General features: G+C 39.7%; 3 protein-coding genes across 5 annotated transcripts; 2 read left to right on the top strand and 1 right to left on the bottom strand.

Annotated features, from left to right (window-relative positions):
- Nucleotides 1–2,817: 2,817 nt before the first annotated feature.
- Nucleotides 2,818–9,779, bottom strand: chmp1a (charged multivesicular body protein 1A). Its single transcript, XM_054619611.1, has 7 exons — nt 9,605–9,779; nt 8,284–8,303; nt 8,118–8,195; nt 6,696–6,842; nt 6,437–6,565; nt 6,098–6,291; nt 2,818–2,926 (listed from the first exon to the last, which is right to left on the bottom strand). Exons 1-7 carry the CDS (start codon nt 9,771–9,773, stop codon nt 2,905–2,907), a joined length of 759 nt encoding a protein of 252 aa, XP_054475586.1. The 5' UTR covers nt 9,774–9,779; the 3' UTR covers nt 2,818–2,904.
- A 610-nt stretch (nt 9,780–10,389) lies between these two features.
- On the top strand, nt 10,390–13,751 carry LOC129107992 (charged multivesicular body protein 4b-like). The gene is made up of 5 exons (XM_054619612.1): nt 10,390–10,573; nt 11,850–11,946; nt 12,150–12,267; nt 13,233–13,359; nt 13,433–13,751. Exons 1-5 carry the CDS (start codon nt 10,390–10,392, stop codon nt 13,564–13,566), a joined length of 660 nt encoding a protein of 219 aa, XP_054475587.1. The 3' UTR covers nt 13,567–13,751.
- A 1,478-nt stretch (nt 13,752–15,229) lies between these two features.
- On the top strand, nt 15,230–24,841 carry cdk10 (cyclin-dependent kinase 10). 3 transcript variants are annotated; one of them, XM_054619306.1, is made up of 15 exons: nt 15,234–15,342; nt 16,169–16,429; nt 16,864–17,135; nt 18,373–18,445; nt 18,541–18,612; nt 18,795–18,897; nt 19,079–19,160; nt 20,074–20,141; nt 20,724–20,776; nt 21,156–21,225; nt 21,419–21,478; nt 21,900–22,023; nt 22,123–22,262; nt 22,768–22,820; nt 22,914–24,841. In XM_054619306.1, exons 3-15 carry the CDS (start codon nt 17,046–17,048, stop codon nt 23,006–23,008), a joined length of 1,083 nt encoding a protein of 360 aa, XP_054475281.1. In that variant the 5' UTR covers nt 15,234–15,342; nt 16,169–16,429; nt 16,864–17,045; the 3' UTR covers nt 23,009–24,841. The 3 variants fall into 3 exon arrangements, with proteins under 3 accessions (XP_054475283.1, XP_054475281.1, XP_054475282.1); XM_054619308.1 differs by lacking the exons at nt 22,768–22,820; nt 22,914–24,841 and adding an exon at nt 21,616–21,740 and having other exon boundaries at nt 15,230–15,342; nt 22,123–22,209; XM_054619307.1 differs by lacking the exon at nt 15,234–15,342 and having other exon boundaries at nt 15,915–16,429.
- Nucleotides 24,842–24,843: the final 2 nt, after the last annotated feature.

Genomic DNA, 24,843 nt, shown 5'->3' on the forward strand with positions numbered 1-24,843 from the left:
GGATTTTATAAATACCCAGTACAGGAGGACACAGTCTCCAGGTGAAATCTGCCTGCCTGAAGGGGTGTCATACTAAACAAAACTCATTTTGCTTCACATTCAGTCTAAACACACTTTAAAACATTTTTGATGTTTAATTTCTCTCTCTAATTTATACTGTTCAATAGACTTTGTGTAAGTGTTGCTAATGGATGGATTACTGAACAGGCACAGGCCTAGGGGCCAAAGTGTCAGGGGCCTCCCCTGGCCTTCACTTACAAAATGTCACTCAAAGTATATATATAAAGTAATATAAAACAACTATATAGTAAATATAAAACAACTACAAAGAGCCATAAAACCACAGATGAGACTCAAAATGACCATACAGAGACAAAAAACAACTACAAAGACACACAAAATGACCACTCAGAGACACAAATCAGCTACAAAGAGACACAAAAAAGTACATAGGAGCTTCCGGCGCATGTACATACTATGTATAGCTCCCATGAATTGCGCTACATTTTTGTCTTTATTTGTTGTTTTTTCTTGTTTATCACTAATACCATAGGACAGAATACATTCATCAACATTTGAAAAGGAAGCAAGGGGATTGAGTGCAGTGGACTTTGAGAAGATCACTGCCCACGACCGACCAAACAGCCAGACCTGCTGGACCAAACACCACCAAAATGGATGAAAGCAGCGAGTCGATGACTGTTAAGCCAACATCCTCACAGAGACCTTCATCACGGATCAGGCTGCTCTTGACAGGCGGACAGCAGGACAGAAAGCAGAACTCCGGAGTGATGAGAGGAGGTGGAATATGTGTTTACATCATGATGCTTGGTGCTCAAACAAAGTCAAAGATGATGGACAATGTTGAATTTTGAATGTGAAGATGTCGGTCATATTGTTGCTGCTGTTTACATTCCTTATGACGCTAATTCAAGAAATGCACTACAGGAATGTTCTACTGTTTCTGTTATTTTTGTTTGTCTGCTACGTGCTCCACCAGGTCTGTCTGCTGTTAGCTGCTGAGCTGGAGGTGTATGGTGTATTTATCGGAGCTTCCTCACTCAGAACAGCTGTCTGCTGCTGGACACAAGTGTAGATGAAAACCAGTTTATGAGGCAGAAAGCCCAGCAAATGAGCAAGAAAATCCAGACAAAAAGAAAAAACCCACATTAACATGCATTTATGCTAACCTGCTAACAATGACAATGCTAATATGTTGATGTTAAACAGATGTTTATACCACCATTAGCTACCATTAGCATTTGCTAATTAGCACCCAACACAAAGTACAGCTTAGGCTGACAGGAATGTCTTCAGTTTTGCAGGTATTTGGTCATAAATAATTAAGTTTTGGACTCATTGGAATATTGACCGGAGGTGATCAGTTCATTCCGACAGGGCCTGAATGCCTGTAGCCCTTTCCTTCCAGACCATCCAACTGGAGGAGTAATGTTAAAAACAAAAAGGCATTCCTAGAGGAAGTTGGATTTCATGAGCTTTGTCCTTTGTCTTCATGCTTTCCTCGCCACCTACTGTTTGCTTGAAATCTGACCTGACACACACACGGCTACACACACACACGGCTGACTGCGCTCAACACTCGCACCACAGAAGTCAAATGAAAGACTGCGTCAGAGGGCGAGATTTTTATTTTTCACAAGATAAATATAGAAAAACAAAAAAAAAGTGCTGCAAAGTCTGCTGCACTTTTCAAAGAAACCCTCCCTGTATTATAATTGACACAAAAAAAACATTACTGGAGGGTGACGCTGCTCTGTCGTAGGCTGAGGTCTTGGGCTCCATGCCCCCATCACTGACGTCGACATTCAACCAGTGAAATCATTTAAATAGGAATATCTCAATACAGAGCTATGATCTCAAAGAAACAAGATGGTGGTTAACAAGGCAAAGTAGGAGAAGCAATCGATTTTTGTCAAAAAGAAAAGAAAAAATATATATATATCCAGCATGTACATCCCTGCTTTCAATTAAAAAGTGTTTGGGACTGATATAGGTGGGGATGATTACTTGTTTTAGACAGAGAGGCTTCCAGTCAGTGTTGAAGTGAAGTTGGTCGAGACCAAAGCGTTTCTCTTTCTAAACTACTGTCCTTCAGGCACTGGCGGGGGGGGGGGGCGACAGCACCTATGCAAGCACCTGCATCCCAAATAAGGCGTTCAAAGCAAAAGAAAGGTCTAAAACCACTTATGAGAACAACAAATAAGAATTAAAAAAAAGTAGAACACACAAATCGTTCATTTTGACGCTGAGAAAAATGAGGATTGTTCTTTGTTAGTGTTACCAACACGTCGCTGTCCATTTTTTACTTTTACAACAACAAAGTGCAAAACCTGATATTTCGTTCCCGTTAAATTTACGAGTCTCCCTTCTCCCCAACAGAATTGCCAATTTGAATTGACAGACAGAACCTGAAAAACTAAAAAACAACACGTAGATACATCTTTCCCCCGTATGATCGCTATAACCGCTTAATAAAACATCTTTGTTTTTATCATCGTAAACTATACAGTTTTGTAAAATGTTTTTCTTTGTACAAAGCATAAATGGTGTGATTTGAGAAGTGGTGAGAGTAGCCAAAGGAGGAGGAGGAGAAAGAGGGAGAAAAAAGGGAAGTGAAAGGTAAAATGAGATCCATTGGGAATTGCAGGGTGAGATAGAAACAGGAATAGATCCCTTCTCAGGTGGTATTTCTAGGCCGATGTGTGTGTGTGTGCGAGTGTATTTATAGAGCTGGGGGTGGATGGTAATCGATAGGCTTATTAAGTCCTCCTGGTAGGAACAGTTTGATAGAAATGCACACACTCAGCTCCCGTCGCCGTCTTTGAACTCGTCTGCTTCCACGTGGCTGTGAGCCTCGCTGTCGCCTCGTTCCTGGAGAAGCCCTCAGTTCCGCAGAGCGGCCAACCTGGAAACATGGGAGAGAAAAAACGTGGGAAAGTTCAATTGTTTGGAGCTTTTGTGAAATGAGATACAAGCTTTGGAAAAAAAAAAAAAAAAGATCTCCCCAACTGTCAGTATTATGAACTACGGCCAAATATGTGGGCCGTGAACGCAGCACCTCTGCTACAAGGACGGCTCACACTGTTCATCTCGATTTTGGAGGGATGACAAAAAAACACTCTCTCTAGATGTCATCAGAATTAAAGTCTATCTCAACACTAAATTACATCATATTTACTTAGATCTGAATGGAAGCTCTTGTGGGTTGCCAATCAGGAAGTTAGCATCGTGCTGGTTTGCTAGACACAAAGCTAACGGGCATTATTTTAATGGGTTATGGATTATTGCAGAAAATAAACTCTGTCACAAACAAATGTTTATGGTTCTTTTGTATTTTGAAAGATAATCTTAACAATGAACCCCACTTTAGGATTTTTGAAGCTTCAATAGGATCTTCAGAAGTAAAAAGCTAACGTTGGTCTATAAAGGAACTACACCGCGGTCACATGACTTCACGTCAGCATCACTAAGATGACGTTTAGTTGTCTCGTTTTGGACCCTTTTTTAAAGAAACGTAAAAGCATGACTTATTTTTTTACCAAAGAACAAAATGTTAAAATCTCTTCAGCTTGTTTTAACCACAGAGCTTATTTCAAGGCATTTAACTAAAACACAAAAAAAGAAAAAAGCAGGCAACAACCACTTCAAAACACCCCGAGCTATCCCTTTAGAGCTTTAAGCTGTCCGCCCGCTGCAACATGAAGCCAGAACAGCTGACAGAAGCCTGTCAATAATGAAATAACAACAACACATCCATGTTCTAACGCCGCCTTAATGAGCAGCTGACAGGTTGGCATGTGAAAGCTGGTCGCTGTGTTGAGTCCTAATTATGCTTTCTAGAAATAACTTACAATAATACGGAAAGACGGTAACGACAGCAGACAACAAAAACCTTCACTGACATCAACATCAGTGGAATTATTTTGGAGCAGCTTAAAATTATTTTATCAGTCAATCTGTTGACTATTTTTGATTCATCACTTGGTAAAGAAAGTAACAGGAAATAGTGAGAAAATGTGCATCACAATTTCCCAGGGGCCACAGGGACACCTTCCTGAACCAAAACATGGTGTGGAGGTGGCAATGGGAGAGTCCTGTAACAAAAAGGCGCACAACTTCTAAACGGATTCCCATACCACGACCAAACACATGAACCGCTTAATGGTAGACTCTTCTTAGAGGCTTTATTGCACTCAGCAGAGACTTCCTCTTTCAGGCTTGTTCAAAAACAGTGTTCGGTTAATCTCACCGAACAACCGCTCAAAGTTTTTTTTTAGTTAATACAGGTTAACAAATATGTAACTCTTAGATAACACCATAAACCTTCCCCAGTTTATTACATAGATGAAGGGATTCTTTTTGTTTATTACAAATTTCAATAAGTTTCAATATGCAAATTAAATAATAATTTAAAAATATATGTGCTAATTTTCACACATTTCCAGAACAGAAATCTGAACATTGGAATAAAGCCAGGTTCAAAATTCTCGTTTCATTTTGACGACATATTAGAGTCAAAGGTTTTTAAAGAGTTTTTGGATATCTCTTTTTTATCACTCCATAAATCCGAAAAATACAGTAAACAACCCATACAAAATCTATTTTCTCCGAATTTGTTTTACTAAAATGTTGTATAAATGAGGTTATGAATGATATATGAACAAACTCCTGAGTTCAAAGCTTCAGAATACAGATAAATGAAAATGAAATGTAAAGTTTGGTGTATGTAAGTGATACGGTGGAGATTTATGGATCAGAGTCTGAACTAAACTAACACAACTAAGTTTTTTGAAATGTTATGTTTAAATATGCAAATGAGGCATTATCCTAACCCTACCCACTACGAGGAGGCAGCACAAGAAACCATTGTATCATCAGAATGTCCTTAATAACATACTGTACTACCGTTTTGACTGTGCATACAAACAGCTATCTACTCTCCTAACCACAGTCCATTTGACTAGTTTGATAACCCATATCAGTATCTTCCTTCTGTCTGGGAGATGTAGGTGGTGTTAGCTTGCTGTGTAATCTCATTTCCTGATCTCGTGCTCTGTTCTTACTGCCAGTTCATGTACTTCTCGTTAGACCGGCGCCAGAGAGTGAAAAAGAGTTCACCAGCTGAAGATTCAGTGTCTTGCTTTAAAGGCACACTATGCAGGACTTTGATGCTTACTGTTACAGAAGCACACGCCGCCCTCACAAGAACACGGCCTGGTGCACCATATGCAGCAGCACACACTGCATGGAAAGTGTCTGTGTGGTGTTATATTTACTATTTGCGTTTTTTCCGACGCAGTGTCTGCCCTATTTGCCGCCTTCACTTGGATGCGTGCTTGTGTATGTTCGTTTTTTACACTCAGTGCCCAAAGGTTGACGCCCAGAAACGTCCCGAACTATGGCTGAACCCACAGTCTGTCTGTAAGACGTAAAAGTTAACGTCGTAACGTCACCCATTGGTTTGTGCCCTGATGTTGTGCCCCCTGATGGCCAGTAGAGAGAATGCAGGTTTAAAGCACTTCAGCATAAACTTAGCTGGTCAGATTTGATGTTTTTTCGATCGTTTAATGTGTTGATTCTTTTCCCAAGTAGTTGTTTGGTCAAAAAATTGGGGAGAAATATCCCAAAACTGAAAGATGACGTCTTCAAATGTCCTGTTTTGTCCACAAATCAAAGTTAGTCAGTGTACTATCAGAGGAGTAAATAAACTAGAAAATATTCACATTTATGAAGTCGCAATCAAAGAACTTTGACTTTTTCTTTTCTTTAAAAATGACTCAAACTTATTAATCGATTATCAGAATTGTTGACGATTAATTTAATAGTTGACAACTAAATGATTAATCGTTGCAACTCTATCCCGAAAAGCAAAAGAAGAAAGAAGAAAACGCTGCCACAGACTTGTAGTGGGTCATAAATGATGATTGAGATATATTACCCTTCTAGAAAACATAGGTTTCTAGGAAAATCCTGGATAGTGTACCTTTAAGGACACATGACCCCCCCACGCAGATGTTGCCTCTAACCCGTTACCCTGCTAGTTATGTGACTCAACATGTTGGCCACTGGTCCTTACCGTCGAGACAGCTGGTCCTCCCTGTCCTGGCTCCGGGAGCTCTCCGCTCCCACTGAGGTGGCTCCGGCGGGCAGCTGGCTGAGCTGGTCCATCACCTCCAGGCCGCTCTCCTCTGCTATCTGGTGGATCAAGTCGTCCACCTGTTCCTGGGGCGTGGTCAGCGTCATCGCCGAGCTCATGGAATCCTCCATCACCTGGTGCAGGGAGGGACAGGGATCGATGGAGTGGGGGTAGGAGAAAAGGAAACTTAAGGGAGTTCAGGACTGGGTTTTTCTAAAAGCATTAAATATATCAAAATACATGTAGAAGAACAAATGCACATCTTCTGCAGTTACTCACTGAGGTGTGGACGTCGAGGTTCTGGACTTGGCTTTCAAACTTGTCCATGACAGCAGAGACCTTCTGGAGATCCATGGAGCCCAGAGCTTTGTCCAGAGCTTTGGTCACCTGGCCCATGTTTTTGGTCACCTGAGGGGAAAAAAAAGAAAACCCTTTATGACACATTTGTGTCATTCTAGAAAGACAGAAAACAACGTGGTAATATGAAAATAGCTTTTTAATCCTGTATGGGTTGAGCTGATGGAACGCAGTGACTTACCGCCTTCATGGTGACGGCGGTCTGGACTTTGGAGGCCACCGCGTCGACTCGAGACGACATGCGCAGCCAATTGAGGCCTTCATTTTTCTTCCGGATGGCGTTCTCTGCGTACACTCTGGCGCATTCCACGTTTTTCTGCTGTAAAGCCTGGCGATGAGACAAAGACTCTGTCAACGCTCAAATAGCTGCATTCGTAATTCACCTTTGGTAAAGCTCATTTAGTTAACGTGTGTTCATATGTTAACGTGTTGAGACTGACTCATCTGACGTTATCTTTAGTGTCAACATTGTACAGAAGTTTTTATACATGGAGTCAACAAAGGCTGCAACCAGGCGGCAACCTCCGATTCTGCCGAGTGAACAAAAGGCGCCATGATACAGAACCGTTTTTCATTTGGTTTTAAAATAATATTAAAAAGGTATATCAAAAAAGAAAATATGACATTGACAAAAGCAGGCGACGCTTTGCATTTGTCAAGCTGTTATCAGCATGTGTTTAGTATTTGTACCAGATAAATATATTCAACAGTTTATCAACCAAAACCAATGATTTTAATAACTCACTGATCAGGCTGTCCAAGTTGTAGCTTTTGCTGCATGATAACAGAGCAGTAATCTTTGATACCACTTTCTTTAATAATGGTTTAAAACGAACCAGCAATGCCTAATGACCTTATAGCTAAAATAGTTACCTTTTAAAACAATTAGCCGTTCATGATAACATATCATAATAACAGTGATGCATTTGTTTCACATAGCCCAGGCACTTCTTGTCAATGATAAAGTTGTACTGCCCCCTGCTGAATGATGAGTAGTACTCCCTGCTGTCATTTGACCAGAAGAATAATCAGAAATAAATAGTTAAGTATTCAAAATAGAGTGTAAAAAGAAAAACATATATTGTATTTGTTTGTATTGTGTATATTATTGTATTGAACCCCCAATCTGTTGGTTGAAATTTTTTTAAATATTTTTTTCCTTTTATCTCAAATAAGTTGCTGAGATATTAAACATAATATTAAAATAAAACATTATTCACTTTATGTTGGTGTATGTAGCTCAACAGAAAACAGGAGCTAAACTTGTATCACAATATCTCGATTTTTGATTTGATCACGATATGATTCCATTGAAAGGCAATAAATTATCGTATTAAATTAACCCCAAACCCTAAATAAATCTGGAAAACAAAGACAGTTACCGGCAACAAACCCAGACATTATCTTCACCCTATACAGACCGACTGCAAAGATCACGTTATAAAACTGATAAAGAGGGAAAGGAAAAGAAAAGGTATGACATGAAACAAAGGGCTTCCCTATACGGCATAAAACATTGTAGGACATTGTGATCACAGCATATGTATGGCATATGCATGTCAACCATTCGGCCTCCACATTAAGCTTGGGCAAGTCCGCTCACCTTCTTGACCTTGGCCTGCTCCTTTTCAGACTCCTTCTCTGCCTTCTTGGACAGTCTCTCGAGCTGCTTGGAGGTGAACTGTGAACCACAGAGGACGACGTACAGGAAATGAGTAAATAATGCACAAGTTGTTATCAAGTTTGATACGTATTTAACAGATACATACCTTTAGCTGGAAGAGTGTGTCTGTGGAGACAGTAAGAGACAGAGTTATGTGGTGCATATAGTGTCGACTGTCACAAAGGATTATTACATTACATTACATTACAGTCATTTAGCAGACGCTTTTATCCAAAGCGACTTACAATCAGTAGTATATTACATGTCATTCACCCATTCTGATGACAGGGCTACCATGCAAGGTGCCACCATCAGACTCTAACTAACATTCATGCAACATCCAGTCCACACCGATGGCAAGCCTTCGGGAGCAACTTGGGGTTAAGTGTCTTGCCCAAGGACACATCGACTGCCGAAGCCAGGTATCGAACCACCGACCCTCTGATTATCTGTCACGTACTTATATGTTAACTCTTAATTACTAAATCATTAGCTTTTCATCCTCTGAGATTGATGACAAAGTGAGAGGGAGTTGTCTGGAGGGTAAGCACATTTTCACTAAACAAGTGAAATCAACTAATCATATCTAAAAAAATAAGATGTATAAAGGCACCCTCTACTTCTGACCAACTGCCTACAATGTTACATAGAGCTTCCTTCCTTCCAGAATTGTTTTACTTAAACAACAATAATAAACAATGATATATGTTTTGCATTTCTTGTTCAATGTGTGAATTGAACTTCTGTCCCCTTGGGGCCACTTATGACTCGTGGGAGCCTCGGGTGCTCTTTATCAATAAATAATGTCGTCAAAAACTTTTATATACACAGCGAAGCAGAAGAAATTGTTGTAATTTAAAATCACAAAGGGTGAAATACAGTCAAACACAAACCAAAACTACAATAAAATACAATCCAGAAAAAAAAAGTTAATAAAGTTTTCAGTTTCTGGAAGGGCTGTTACGGTAACTCCAGAAATGGCAAAACGACAAAAAAACCATTTTAAAAACATTTCCCCATATGATTCAATAAGCTACTGGGTATTTAAGTTTTAAGCCTTCATGATTTTGTATGTGCACACCTAAAGAAGTATCTAGGAGTGTCTACGTTGGTCGAAGCTACACTAATCACATTTGAAAAGGAGTGTGACATTCCTAATGTGACAGTCATTTGCTAGGAAATGATTCAGTGACAGTCAGCGTTAAGACATAATGTTAAATCAAACCCAAGGGCAAATGTAAAGTAGGTCTACTAACTACAGTTAGATATTATAAACGAATGAAAACAGGTCTGACAGCTAACCTAGCTAACCAGCCACCCATGCTAACAAGCTAATGCTAGCTATCTGTCCTTAGAGTGGTGGTGTAGCTAAAAACAGATGCAACGCCTATCAAGATGGACCGTCCAGCAGTTCAAACACGACATACCCTCCATGGCGAGACTAATATGATTCAGGTAATCACAGGGGGGGTGGAAAGTCGGCTCCCCAACAGTCTCGTTTTGGTTTGTTTTGATAAAGCAGTGGATCCAACACCGCACTTCCTGGTCGGTAGAGTAATCACGTGATCTGAATTCCTCGTCTTGCTTCTTCTTCATCTCCTCTATGTTTCTTGGCTGTTGCCAAGCAACATTACCGCCATCACGTCGAGTGGAGGGTGGATTCGGAAATAAATAAACAAATGGCTCACTATGCTTTTCTCGAGTTGTTCTATATTCAACTAAAAACATTCTTCAACAGCTCTTCCCAAATCCGTTTACCTGAATTGATTCTCCAATGAATCAGGTGACCTTTAACCCCTAATATAAAATGATCGATCCTCCGTCTACATCAGGTCGTAGTCCTTCTGTTAATAAAAAAAAGTATAGACTCTCCCTATTAACTTTTAACACGAGCCTCTGTACATTCCAAAAATATCATCAGCAATATTGCTATCTTTAAATATATATTCACAAAAGTATATTGTTTTGATTACATTTGAAAGTTCATGATCTACTATATATACTGGCTGTATTAAGATGATATTTTTGAATATATGTTCCAGTTGTTAACTGTCCTCAACAACCTTCTAGCGCGTGTTTTCTTTTGAAGGTTGTTTCCAGGTGAGGGGCAGCTTGGCTACAAACCGCCCTTGTTATTGAGTGCCGGGCCTGGCCGGGACCCTGACAATAAGCTGTGATATTTGTTGTTGTTGTCATAGCCAGCGTCTCAGGCATGTCTCTGTTTGTTAAGCTGTTTGGAGGAGGAGAAAAGGTGAGAAAGATGCCCGGCCAACAAGAGGAGATGGAGAAACTTCCAGAGAGAGAGGAGTTACTGATGAAGAACAAAGAGCTCCTGAAGGTCAAGATTGACCAGGAGCTTCTGCTCGCCAAGAAAAACAGCATAACTAACAGAAGAGGTGGGGTTTTATTAAAGTACTATGTTAAAATGTGTTGACATATGCCATGTATGATTCTTAAATAAACATTTAAGATACTTTAAGATGAGCCAAGGGAGGTAGCGTTAGCTATTGAGCTAGCACATCAGCCAAACCATTTTAGACTAACAAAAGTTTATTATGTATTCTTCACAGCTGTGATACATATTTATAATAACCATTCAGTTTAAGGACAAGACATTTTCACAGGTCATCGGAGGAAAAGCACAGATGTGAGTAGCTAGCTCTTGATAATATAGTAAAGTTACATTTTCTGAGAAAAAAAAATTGTGAACTTTATTTTAATCTTAGCCTGCTTTTATTTTGTTGTTTGGATGTGATAAACTATTATATTATGTATTTTTGTTGTGTTTTTTCCCAATATTTTTTATTTTGTCAGCATTTACTAACTTTCTGGTAATCAGCATTGTTAGGATGGTTTGACTGTCATTTTCATGTTTTTCGAGGATACATAAATCAACTTTTGTACCATTTGAAATGAACAAATGCGTCAGTTCATGGTTGCAGGTATTGTGCACGATGACTCACTAGAATGGCTTACTGTAATTATTAATGCACTGCTGACCAAACGCTGATTTAAGATAAGATAAGATAAGATAATCCTTTATTAGTCCCGAAGCGGGGAAATTTGCAGGCTTACAGCAGCATAGAGTAAAGTGCACACAAGAGACATAGTAAAAGAAAGACAAGATAAAAATAAAAAATGAAATAAAAAAAACAAGTATTATAAATAAGCAATAAGAAACAGTAGAAAAACAACAATAACTGAAATATTATATTTACAGCTAATTAAAACAAGTTATCGTAGCGTCCAGAGCATGCAAACTGTAATATTTCACCTGAAATACTATGCCATTCGCGTACTATTGGTTTCATACTAAGGTTATAGACATACTATAAGATCTTAAATACTGTTTAGCGTACTATATAGCATGGTAGTGTGGAATTTTGGGCACAACCTTGGTTACATATGTGCTTTTCCTCCTGTGAAAAGGGTCTACAACTAAAAGGCTGGCAATAGGGAATACTGTATCTTAATATATTAGTTATATATGTTATAAATTACACTATAGTGACTGCAATGTCTGTCATTACTTTAGAATATGTTCTCAGTTTGTCAAGAAACCTGCAGACCTCCTGTTATTTCACACTTTTTTGAAAGAAAACTAATTATGTGCAGTAAAAACTATAGCTGCAAATAAGATAACATTGCTCAACAATTCTGCTCTCCTCACAGCGGCTCTGCAGGCGCTGAAAAGAAAGAAGTGGTACGAGAAACACCTCAAGTACGTCGACTGCGCTGTAAAGGCCGTGAGGTCGGCCCACGAGCACATGTAAGGGAAACGACGTCGGCATGGGAGGTTTAATGAAGTGTATGAATGTCTGAGAGAAATGGAGCAGAACAAAAAGTCAGCAGTTTTTAAGGATAATTTGAGGATTTTTCTAATGCTAAGTGAGTGTATGTCGATGTTATCTATCTTACATCAAATATTATAGCATTCTAACTGACACGGGAGCTTTCTGCTGGCTGTTTCAGAGATGTCGTCAACAAAGTCAATAACCTCATCAAGGACATTACAGAGGAGCACGGTCTGACCCAGGACATGTCAGACACCCTCCACACGTCTGTCAGCCTTGGAGTGGAATTTGATGAGGTACGATGACGGTAATTCCTTCGGGGGTTTTCTTAATTTAACTGTGACTTTTTTTATTTCAGGCATGGACGTTGTTTATTTAAAAAGAAAATTCCATTTTGTATTTTTTGTATTCGTACGTGATCTTGATCAATATTTGCTATATTATGATATATGTCAGTATCAAAAAAGTTCTTAAAGTCCCAGTGGAAACCTCAGTTAAAGCGTCTTTAGCTTCTGTCCGGTTACATTTTCCCAAGCGAAACAGAATATTTGAGTGTACAGTTACAAGAGGGATTAAAAAATCCTTCGCATGGACCTTGATGGACAGCTAATAAGTGGGCGGGGTTAGCATGTTGGGCAATACGGAGCTACAGACGACTGTGGCGCCACACACACCTCCCGTGACGCTAAAAGTTACTGATTGTCTGATGGATGGATGCATGTCATAATGTTATTGGTTGAAATTGGGTGGTACTAGCTTGAATAGCTTACAGGAAGAAGAAAAATTGGATTTCGTTATAAAAATACGAAGAAATTGACTTTTAGCACTATTGTTTTCATTACGTTTTTCGGGTTTTCAGTCTGTCCGTTCGGTCCATTCTCGTTAACGCCTGGAGGGAATTTCTTCAAATATGGAAAGGATTTTGGTGGTCAAAGGTCAAAGGTCAAGGTCACCCTAGAAAACACTTTTTTGAATATAATTTAAGAATTCATATGCTAATTTGACTGAATGGCAGAGACATATAACCTCGAGGCTAATTCCAGTTTGTTCCTTTTTTGCATACATCATCAAATATTTGTATAATATGTCTGGGGATGTGATCTAAAAGGGTTAAAAAAACTTTTTTTCATTTCATCTCGGATTTGATGTCGCAAGAGTGAGTTCAGCGATTTCAACCGTATCGCCTGTGCAGTCAGCCAAGGAAGATGTGATCTTGGTAAGATCTGTGGTGAAGATGTGTATGTGTGTGTGTTTCCCTCAGGATGAGCTGCTGGCAGAGCTGGAGAGGCTGGAGAAGAGTCTGGACGAAAGTCTCTTTGAGGGGGACAGATCGGAGGACAGAGTCCCCTGTCCCAAAGCGTCGTCTACTCCATCACCTCCCCAACCTGGTAAGACCTGAAGATCCAACAGTGTCTACTAATTCATGAGTATTGAGTCTTTTGTTTTTTCTTTCCACCAAAGCCGAGACGGAGGAGGATGAGCTGGAAGATGATTTCGAGTACCTGAGGCGCTGGGCGAACGAACCCTCACAGACACACCGTCGTCCACAACACACAAGCATCAACAACAAAAGAGGAAAGGATGGAATAAATTAGCAGAAAAAGACATGTTATAGTTCAGGAGTGTTTTGTGAATAATAATGTTTATGTAAATATTTCTCTTCTCCACATCAAAGTGTCAAAGAAAAGATTTCTTTTTTGTTTGTTTTTGTAATAACCTGTTCATTACGCATGACAAAAACGACAGGATTAATATTGCAGTAAAGTATTAAGAGCTCCGCGACGCAGTATTATTAAACTACATAAGCCAAATGAGTTCAGTTGTAGCATATATCTGACAAAATAAAATGTAACTTTTAAGTGCAAGTTAAGTTTTTAAGAAACTGGACACATTTGGATTTTTTTTTACCATACATTAGAATATATAAGGAAATGAAGCACATGGGTAAAATAATAATAACATAACAATAGCAATAAATTTGGACCTGGCCAATACATTTGTAATATATTGAGCTTATATTAATTTCCCCAAACACTACAAATAATGAATTTTCAACAAAGATGATGATATTTTTATGCAATACTGATGTATTTGATCAGTATTGAACATATGTAATCAAATAGGGATTTATTATCACGTATACAATCATACATAGTACAACCCATAGTGACATATTTTGACGTCTTGCTCTAAAACAAATCAAACAAATGGATAAATAGAATAAAAATGAATCTAACAAATAAAATATATTATAGCCACAAAAGTGCACATGACACACCTGTTGCAACTCATCATCAAGATATGTATATTTTAAAGAAATGCATAGGGAGTATATCAAGGCCACATATAGTATAATATATAATAAGTACATAAAGATGATGATGGATTATAAAGGAACATACCAGTCAAAAATATACCCTCCATAATAAAGTACTCAATAAATCCCTCTGGTAAATATACACAGCCCTGAAGCAAATACATATAAGGAAATGCAATAAAGGTGCAATATGCAGGATTCAGAGCACTAATAGGAGCAAAGAGCTATTAGCTCAATAAAACACTGTAAGCTCTGTCAGCTGGTTTGCCATAGTGTCCGCTGTAAGCACTGTAAACTGCGAGCTGCCGGCTCCCCTGCTGAAGGGGCAAATAAAAATGCGCCTGATCTCATATAAAACACCTTTAAAGCAAATGCAGGCTTTATTACAATAAATACACGAATATACAACAAAGGTACATGAAGAAAATCACCTTTACAAAGGGAATAAACTAAATATACAAATCATCTTGCCTCAAAAGTTTGTATTCCATAAAGGACACAGACCTTGTAGTGTCTAATTATTTCTATTGAAACAATGAGACAATATAAAAATATTATAATTAATTTCAAATCCTTTGGCATACATTTTTATATTCTAGTTCAGAGGTAATCAGGTGGCGACCCCTGAGGTGCCATCTGGACAAAGCATGCACAGTTATTTGTTTTTCACAATAAAACAAAGAGTTCACACTATATATATATATATATATATATATATATATATATATATATATATATATATATATATATATATATATATATATATATTTATATGCCCTTAAGCTGCAGTGTCTCTGCACTACTGCTGTGAGCAACCGCACAGGATTAACGCCCGTCACCCAGACAGAGCCGGTGACGGAGAACTGTGAAGGTGTGGCTAAAAAAGCAGTTGCCTCAGACGTAGCACATACAGGCTCTTAAATGCACATTCTAAAATTTGCTGTAGTGTAGACTGGACAAAATGTGAGCGCCGTGCATGAGGACATGTGAGGACTGTTAACACAGCTGACTGAAGCTCTAATGGGGGCTGGAGCAAGCCAGAAGGAATATTCAGGTATGGAATCAAGTGACACAGGAACTCAATTGACCTCAGTAGAATCTGCGAGCCTGTGTTGCTGCTTTAGGAATTAGTTCAGTTTTCATCAAGATTCTTCACAATATTCTGCATGTGTTTATCTTAAAGGGGCAGTTCAACCCCAAAAATACATATTTTTCCTCTCACTTGTAGTGCTTTTTGTTTGGTTGTTGGTGTGAGTTGCTTAAAGTATCTTCTGAGATGCAGATCACCACTTGTCTGTATTATTGTAGAATTAATGTTGATCAGTTTTAGTAACTATGCCAACATACTTCATTATGCCTCCGCTCCCTCATCTACCACCGTACTATTGTGTTCAGCAGTGTGAATTTTTTTTTCCAGAGCAGTTGAATATATTAAGATGCTTAATTATTAATGTTGTTGACAATAATAAATGTTATTGTGGCACAGACGCAGCCCTAACGCTCTTAAGAAATTACCACAATCCAATTTAAAGGGTGCCAATGCTCTTTATACCAAACAAAAACACTTACCACACACTGAGCGCACACACACACACACACACACACACACACACACACACACACACACACACACACTGCTGGAAATCCTCCATCGTCAGCAGGTTTACTTCACCTCACCTGACTTGCAAGCCTTGTCCCAAACCAATGGAACTCTTGTATCACTGTGAGGACTGAATCCACATGTAGGCCTATGAACATATAGATGTAGTTGAATAGCATCTTTCATGAGTTTATAGGGTTGATTCATGTTCCTCCCTAAAAACAATGAAGAAGCTGTTTTATTGGGTAAATTCTGTAGTAATATACTAACACCCTGTTAGCCAGTGTGTGTCCTCCGCCTCTGACACCCCTCCCAGTTGCAGAGAGTCCCCCCTCGTCACAGTCCAACGCCGAGGCCAACTCAGTGGGCCCCTTATCGCGCCCACCAGTCATCATGATCACCGCTCCGTCGCAAGAGGACATCCATGCCTCAGCATCTACCGTGACCATAGCTGAAGCTGCCAAGGAGCGGAAGCCGTCCACCACACCTTTTGTGGTGGGGAAGAACCAGAACAGTAACTAGACATGTCGTGCCACAGAAGGTAAAAATGGGAATCAAAAGTTTTTCAGCAACAACTCTGAAACTAAACAGTGTGGGAGGAAGTTTTCAGATCCTTTAGCAGGAATAGAATTTATTTTTCCTCCTTAAAAGGACATGATTAAAAGTATAGCAAAATTAGCAGTAAATTCTACTCTAACATAAAAAGTAATGCCCTTACTGTGCAAAATATCCTTCTTCAATGTCATATTATTATGCACATTATGTGCAGGAGTGTTTGGGCGAAGCATTAAATTAGCTAGCTAGCTTTCAGATTCCACCATGCTTTCATGCTACAGTTACAGAACATTAAAAAGCACCATGCAAACTGCTGGGTTTTGTCTGTTACTTTAACATTTAGTATATGTAGAATTCAAATACTTTGCACTCAAATGTCAAAATTTGGACCAATTTCAATAATTGATTTTCTCATTACAGAAGGACCCAAGGATTTCACAAATACTTTGTCGCCATACGGAACTCGACTGTGCAAACTCCGGGATAGCTCTTAGTTGTCCTATCGGTGACAAAACACAATGGCGGTGCCCATCCAGTTAACCGAGCTGCAGCTGGACGTTACTCTGGTCTTTTGAGGCTTGAAAACGAGCTTAATTTGAAGAATGGACGCCGTAGGAGACGACGAACCGGACCCCATAAAGCTCAAGTCTATCAAAAACAATAAAACATTCACAGTGCCTCAAAGTGATAGGGTAAGTGAATTAGCTCCGTGTTGTGGGGAGGTGGTGACGCCAGACTCTGTTTATAACTCTGATAGTTAAATTATACCCTGGTCATCAGCAGCGACACGTGACTCATAGATCACAAGTTAACACTTATCAAAACTCCACATGGCCTAGTCTGAAACTCGGCATATGTACCTGATACAGGTAACATTAAACCTTAGAGAAAAACGTCTCTGTGTAGATCTCTTCCCCTCAGTGTATATTGAAACACAATCTGCATACAAAACTGTGTAAATCTAATGCTAATAGCGAACAAGAACATTATCTGCTACTGTAAAAGTAAATATAGCATCTCTAGGCATGCATTAAAGCTATCAGCGATGGGCCTGTCAGTGTTTATTTATAAGCAAGGCAGTTATTAAAATTGCTGATATTTGATTGGAGTTTGGTATTATCTCCATCTAAGGGAGCCCGTCCATCTAAAAAGGCTCGCTTTTAAAGCATTTAATAAACTACCTGAGCTTATGAAAACACATTGTGTAATCACACAATGTGCTTTCATAAGCTCAGGTAGTTTATTAAATGAAAGCACATTGTGTGATCACACAATGTGCTTTCATAACCTCAGGTTAGTGAGGCGCCTTTGCCATATAGAGTCACTCAACTTCCAAGGTAAGTTAAGGTCTGACTGTGCACTTCACTACTTCAGTCATCGTCTCGAGCAGCAGCCAATCTCATTATTGGCTTCCAATAACACATACGCCAGCAAGTTATAGCGCCCGACTCTCTACGTCATCCAGTGATTGCTCTGTGAACCATTTTAGTGTGTCCTCTCTTCCTTCAGGGAACCTTTTTAAGACTGAGTGAACTTCTTCGCCAAAGTAATCACAAGCCGTCCCAGATTTGTTATCTGATTTGCATTGGCCCTTTATTTCCATTTAGGTAATGGCAAATTCCTCTTGGAGCTAATTCTTCTTAGTGGCTCAAGGTGCCTGCCTGGTTTGATTAATCACCCATTAGATCCCTCTGTAGATTTCTTGTTGTTCATCATTTCAACTTCACTAAATGATCACCTAAGTGGTTCTGAAAACGTCACAATTGTCACAAGGAGCTATCCAGAGAAATAGTACATCTTCCAAGATGGATGTAGGTGTTGTTTTCAAACTGCACTGTTAAATCTTCTAAACTACTCCTGGAGACAAGGGTGATGCAATGAAGTATATAACCTCTGTGTCACCTCCCTCTTTTATCTTTCTTTTTCTAGTTTGGGAGCTGCAGAAGTGTTAGAGAGTTCGAGAAATTCAACCGCATAGGAGAGGGAACTTACGGCATAGTGTGTAAGTCTGAAACAACACATTGGTTCGACAAGGAAATAAAAAAATAGATCATCTGAACTGCTTGGTGGATAAACTGTCTCCTCTCCTTGATATAGACCGAGCCAGAGACACCAAGTCAGATGAGATTGTAGCGTTGAAGAAGGTCCGAATGGACAAAGAGAAAGATGGTGAGATCGCCGCTCTAACGCGTGTTTCTTCATCATATTATTGATATGAACCCACAGTTTGTTTACGGCTTTAATTGCAGTCTAATTCCTGTTTTTTCTTATCGTTTCTGTAGTTTGCTTGTTAGAAATGACCCATAAAAGCTGTTGAACCTGTCGATACCCTTCTATCCATCCTCTGTCAGGGATCCCCATCAGTAGCCTCAGAGAGATTACCCTGTTGCTGAGGCTGAGACACCCCAACATAGTGGAGCTGAAAGAAGTGGTCGTCGGCAGTAACCTTGAGAGGTAACACATGCATACGCACACCGCCACGATGGCGTCAAGTTTTAAGCTTATCGGTGGATTCAAGAGCAATAAAAAGAAAATATTCTTCTCTGGGTGCAACGTAACTATTCAGAACCCGTCATGATTACTGCTGCCTGTTTTGCTTAACATCTTTTTTCCTGTAATTGTGTTTCTCGTTCAGTCTGTTTCTGGTGATGAGCTACTGTGAACAGGATCTGGCCAGTCTGCTGGAAAACATGCAGACGCCGTTCTCTGAAGCTCAGGTAGGACAGAGTGACGTTTCTAAATGGAAACGTTTAAATCACACCTTTGAACTCGTTTTGGGAATTCAAAACTTAATTTCAATGGGCCTCGTGCAAGAAGCACTGGTACGACCAGAGCCATTCTGCGTTCAGTGGTTTGTACCAGATGATAATCATTTACCAATTTTCTTGCATTTTTAATTTTCTCCCATGTGCAACCATAGACTGTATATAAGAAGTGTACGTTGTCATCCATTGGTTTGTGGACTGCTGTTATGAAGCCTCAAGTTCTGCAATTTTGCCATATTCGCAATCTTGGTTTATGGCCGTCGCCATTTTTTCGCAGCCAATGAACAGAAGTTACCATATTTGAATTCGGAGGAGTGACTTAGTGGCACCCAATACATCTCTGGTAGCGGTAGTGACCTGTCAATCACAGGAAGCCCGCCCTAAAGCATACCCTGCTTTATGGTCTATTTCACTCTAAATGAGCCATTATTTACTAAATGAACATCATGCTGTATTTAAGAGGTTTTCTTAGCACTAATGATTTGAGCCACGGTCACCACTTAACATCACCACCACTAAGCTAAAGGAGGACTAGTGTTCTAGTGAGGACGTTTAGTCCTCTTATTTAGTCCCTTTTTTAAGACATGTAAAAGCTTCTACCGTATATATACCGTAGAACAAAACGTTTAAATCTCTTCAGCTTGTGTTAACAACAGACCTTATTTCAGGCATTCAACCAAAATTACATTTCTAAAAAAAACAACATTGACTTTGAGCAAGGGAACAGGAAGTGATTTCCATGTTTTAAGACTCATTCTTGCAGAGCTGTATAACATTGACTTGGCCCATTGAAATCCCCTTTGTCCTGCGTCAGGTTGTGTCGTCTGCATTAAGATCTTTTCTCCTTCCTGACATCTTTTTCCAGGTGAAGTGTATCGTCCTTCAGTTGCTCAGAGGCCTGGAGTATCTCCACCACAACTTCATCATACACAGGTCGGTCACAGACATTTGCTGGAAACCCCAAAATATGGAACTCTCCAACTTTTTTTTTGTACTTAATATTCCCAGGAAAAAAAGTTCAAAATGAGATAACACACATATATTTCAACCAGCAACAGCTGCAATACAGGAACATAATACATTAGTGTTCATATCATGTCAGCTTGTTAGTAGGTGGTCAGCTAACCGTTACACACATCACGTAGATGCTAACATTTGTTGCTAGTTGTGTAATGCTAGCATGGGTTGCTTTGCTCCTGTCTGACTAGTCAGATGGTAACCATTTGTTGAGGTTTACTAAATTTACTTGAAAGTACAATATCAGTGTCTAGAGCAGCAAACTTGGGCAAAATGTCCATCACAATGTTTTTGGAAATTCATACATATTTTTGGAAAAATATTTCTTTAGGTGTATGGAAAAAATATAGAAAAAACATTTTTACCAAAATCCCATAAGCAATAATTCCATTTTAAAATAGTGAAATTGTATTTAACGCATGCCAAGTGGAGGATTGTGTTGCGAGCGGAGGAGCGTGGTATCCTCTGGATCATTATCAGTTTTAATCTTGTTATCAGGGACCTGAAGGTGTCTAATCTGCTGATGACAGACAACGGCTGCGTTAAAATTGGTGAGTCATCACTTTTAACCATAACCCCCTCTGCAGCCCTCACTATAATCCCATAATTCCTACACTGATATACATCCCAGACTCTGCCAGCACTGACCTTTGACCTCTCTCTCTGTCTCTTTTTGATTTTTACAGTAATAGGTATCTTTTTCTTTTGTCAGTTTGTGTAATACTTTCTTGTTTCACATATTACATTTTTTTGGTCATTTTCTCTTTATTTTTTAAATCTTTGGGTAATGTATTGGCAAAATAATCCTAACCCAAGGTCTATTTACTATCTGTGGAACTTTTAACTGCATCCCACCGACCATCAACGGAGTTTGAACCTAATTTGTGGTAGTATTTTTATGGATCTCTTTCTTGTTTCTACTGTCCACAGCTGATTTTGGGTTGGCCAGAATGTACGGCATTCCCCAGCAGCCCATGACGCCCAGAGTGGTCACACTGTGGTGAGTGTCTGCCAGGCCTCTCAGCATGTCTACAGTAAATAGGGCTTTAGCCTGATTCAGCTCATGTCAATGTGCGGATGAGTGCGCTGTGCACTGCAGGTAACCCTTGTGCTGCTGACGTTGTGCTTGTGCAGCCTCAGTGGAAAGTCCTCCTTTTAATCTCTCTCAGTAATCCCCATTCATTGGCTCGCAGGTACAGAGCTCCAGAGATCCTCCTAGGGACCAAGACCCAGACTACAGCGCTGGACATGTGGTGAGGCTTGATGTTCATTTAGTAAATTATGGTCCGTGTAGAGTCAAATAGACCATAAAGCAGGGTAAGCTTTGGGGCGGGGCTACCTTGTGATTGACAGGTCTCTAACAGAGACGTATACATCTTCTCTACCACAGCGTAACTCCTGTGCAAACCAAATACGGTCACTTTGGTTCACTGGTTGCAAAAAAACAAGATGATAAAACAAGATGGCGACTGCCAAAATGCCGAACTCCAGGCTGCCAATTTGGTGACATCACGAGTAATAAGTCCACATCTTACATACAGTTTATAGTTTTGTTACAGTCAGAGATAATGCAGACTTTCTCTCCCACCTCATAAGGAGCCTATGGGAAAAGTATACAGGATAAGTTGATAAAACTGAAAATTCCTTGACGTTTTCTTGTTTGTTTCTTCACAGGGCTGTCGGCTGCATCCTGGCTGAGCTGCTGGCTCACAAACCTCTGCTGCCTGGAACCTCTGAGATCCAGCAGGTGGACCTGATAGTTCAGCTGCTGGGAACACCCAATGAAAACATCTGGCCGGTGAGTACTCCGACTCGCTATATGTTTTCGGCATGAATTAAACCCTCTGTGACGCTGATGGTAAAGGAATGGGCCAAACTGAGTTTGTGTGTGGTCCAGGGTTTCTCTCAGCTGCCCCTCATCAGTCAGTACAGTCTGAGGAAGCAGCCATACAACAACCTGAAGAATAAATTCACCTGGCTGTCTGAGGCTGGACACAGACTGCTCAACCTGCTCTTCATGTACAACCCACAGCGCAGGTAGAGACGCACGCACACGCACACGCACACACACACACACACACACACACACACACACACACACACAATGCCTCTTTCCTCATGAAACATCTTTTGGTTTTCATGTTTTTTCACATCACAATGAGGAAAATTGGAAATTCCATTGACACGAGTTCCAGTTATGATTTCGGCCATATTAACACACATTCTACCCAAGGGATACAAGGGGGGGTCATCACCATTCATATCTATGCCAGTGTTTCCAATAAGTTACCTAGACTGTGGCGGCCTGCCAAAGTTAATTTTGTGCCGCCACAGTTTTATAAAGATCCGAAAATATTTTTACACTTCTCTTCAGGGGCATTTGTTCTAGCAATGGGCAGCTAACGGCTCTAGCTTGTGGCTCTGACCTTGAGCTTTACGCTCAACACCAGCGCGTTATTTCCCTGGATTCCATATCATAAGGCTTTAAAAGTATCGGTATATTTATCAATAACTGTTTATCGTCTGTTTTTTGCTGATCCAGAGCTACCGCCAAAGATTGCTTGGATAGTTCCTACTTCAAAGAGAAACCTCTACGTGAGTAAAAAAAAGTATTTTTTGATATGCATCGCACCCCGTCCTTTGAGGCACTGTAAGTCATTATCCTTGACCCTCTGATTCTCTGTGCAGCCTGTGAACCAGACCTGATGCCAACGTTCCCTCACCATCGCAACAAGCGAGCCGCTCATTCGGCAGACAGCCACCCGAAACGGATCAAAGTGTGACAAAGATGGCAACGATGAGGCTCGAGACGACCCCCGTGGTGGTGGCGGCGACGACATTCTCGGGAATGAATGTTGGTTTCTAATCAGGAGGACGTGTTACCCTAGGATGTTGAGCAAATGCGAACTAGTTCAATTAGCATCCATTTCAACACAGCTAAAGCCAACAAACTCAAAGATCATGTAAAAATGGCTGTTAGCGCACATTCTCTAGTGCAGATCCAGTTGTTTGCAGCACTGTTGCAGTGTTTACAGGTTTTCAGACTTCCTAATATTCGTATTGAGGACAAAGTTGCCTTGTCAAATATGCTGAGGCGTTTTGTCCTTTTGTGTCGTATTTTAGATGTTCTATAAGAACCGTCTCTGCTATTCTGTGATCAGTTTGGATTCCTAACATCAAAACGATGATAAATGTAAAAGTAAAAGTAAGTAAGAGTAGAAACTGAACCAACTTACTTGAACTCAGCCCACAGTTCCATTGGGTCTGTGTGATGGCCTCTCTTAAGAGTTTTTTTTAAACCGCATTGGTGAAAATTTTGTCTTTACAACTCAAAGAAAACCAGAGTTTGGCAAATGGAAGCCTTGTTAAGATCGTAGGTTTGGTATTCGCAGCCATAAGCGTGTGTGTACGACCAGCTGTGTGCCCTGTCAAAGTGTCCTTGAGGTGAAATGCTGAACCCCTGAACTTGCTAGCTTATTGTTAGTTAATTTAGGAAAAGTTAGACTTTTTTTTTGAAATATGCTTATTTGCTTTTTTTGGAGTTACATGAGAAGATTCAGGGTTCTCACCCTTTTCTAGAGATCATTTTCCGGGACACTTGTCACTGACTCTTTATCAGTTTATCACAACATACTTTAGCCCCTTTACTAGTCATAATATGAGTCTTTAAGAAGACTATTCACTGCGAGCTACTGCTACAAAATTTAAACATCTCATGCCATTTTATGGTCGTATTCACCTTCACAATGCAGCATTGTATTTATAGAGACAATGCTGGCACAGTAAAAAAAAAGTACCATTAGCCAGTATTTAGCTGGTGTTTTGGGCTCACATTCATTTTTCCCATTCATCATTATCCAACTCTCTCATCACATTTGTAACAATTGCTCCTATTTAAGTTGAATCATAAACCTTAAACCTTTGCTGGCAAAACAAGCAAGCAAGCATATCAACTTTTAGCAAATTAACCTAACAATGCTATCGTGAAGAGACTTGTTTCTACCAAAATACTCTTGAGCCATAAACTACCATTAGAACGTTAACATGATCCTGAACATCATTTTTACTCTTTCAGATAATGTTATCTGTTTTGGGGAGCTCTGTTAGTTAGCTTAAAGCTATTTATCTCCTAAAGGACAGTAGGAGAATGTTGAAATCATTTTCCAGGACAACACAAGATTTTCCAGGACATTTGACTTTTTACTCTTATTTTTCAGGAATTTTCAATGACTGAAAAAAAAAATGTGTTAACTGTTTTCTGGGAAGTGGGGTAACCCTGTTGATACCTCTCAGATATTAGCAAGCTAAACATGTAGCTGAAGCTGGTTTCATTAGCTTTCTACATAATGTACAGACATGAGTTGTTTCAATCTTCTCATCTAACTCTAGGCAAAAAGAAAAGTGAATGTTCTCAAAATGTCAAAGTATTCCTTTAACAGCCTGAGCTTCAATGCCTATAACGTACTGTAGCTGAACATTAGTGTAAACCACGGAGTCGTTACCCGTTACAATGGCAGTGATTTGGACTGATACTAAGTGTGTGTGATAAAATGAAAGTGTAGAGCCTCTAAATATGTAATAAACATGTACAACCAAAAACTGTGCCTTTCTTTTCATT

Source organism: Anoplopoma fimbria, chromosome 19 (genome assembly GCF_027596085.1).
Source record: "Anoplopoma fimbria isolate UVic2021 breed Golden Eagle Sablefish chromosome 19, Afim_UVic_2022, whole genome shotgun sequence".
Classification (NCBI taxonomy): Eukaryota; Metazoa; Chordata; class Actinopteri; order Perciformes; family Anoplopomatidae; genus Anoplopoma; species Anoplopoma fimbria.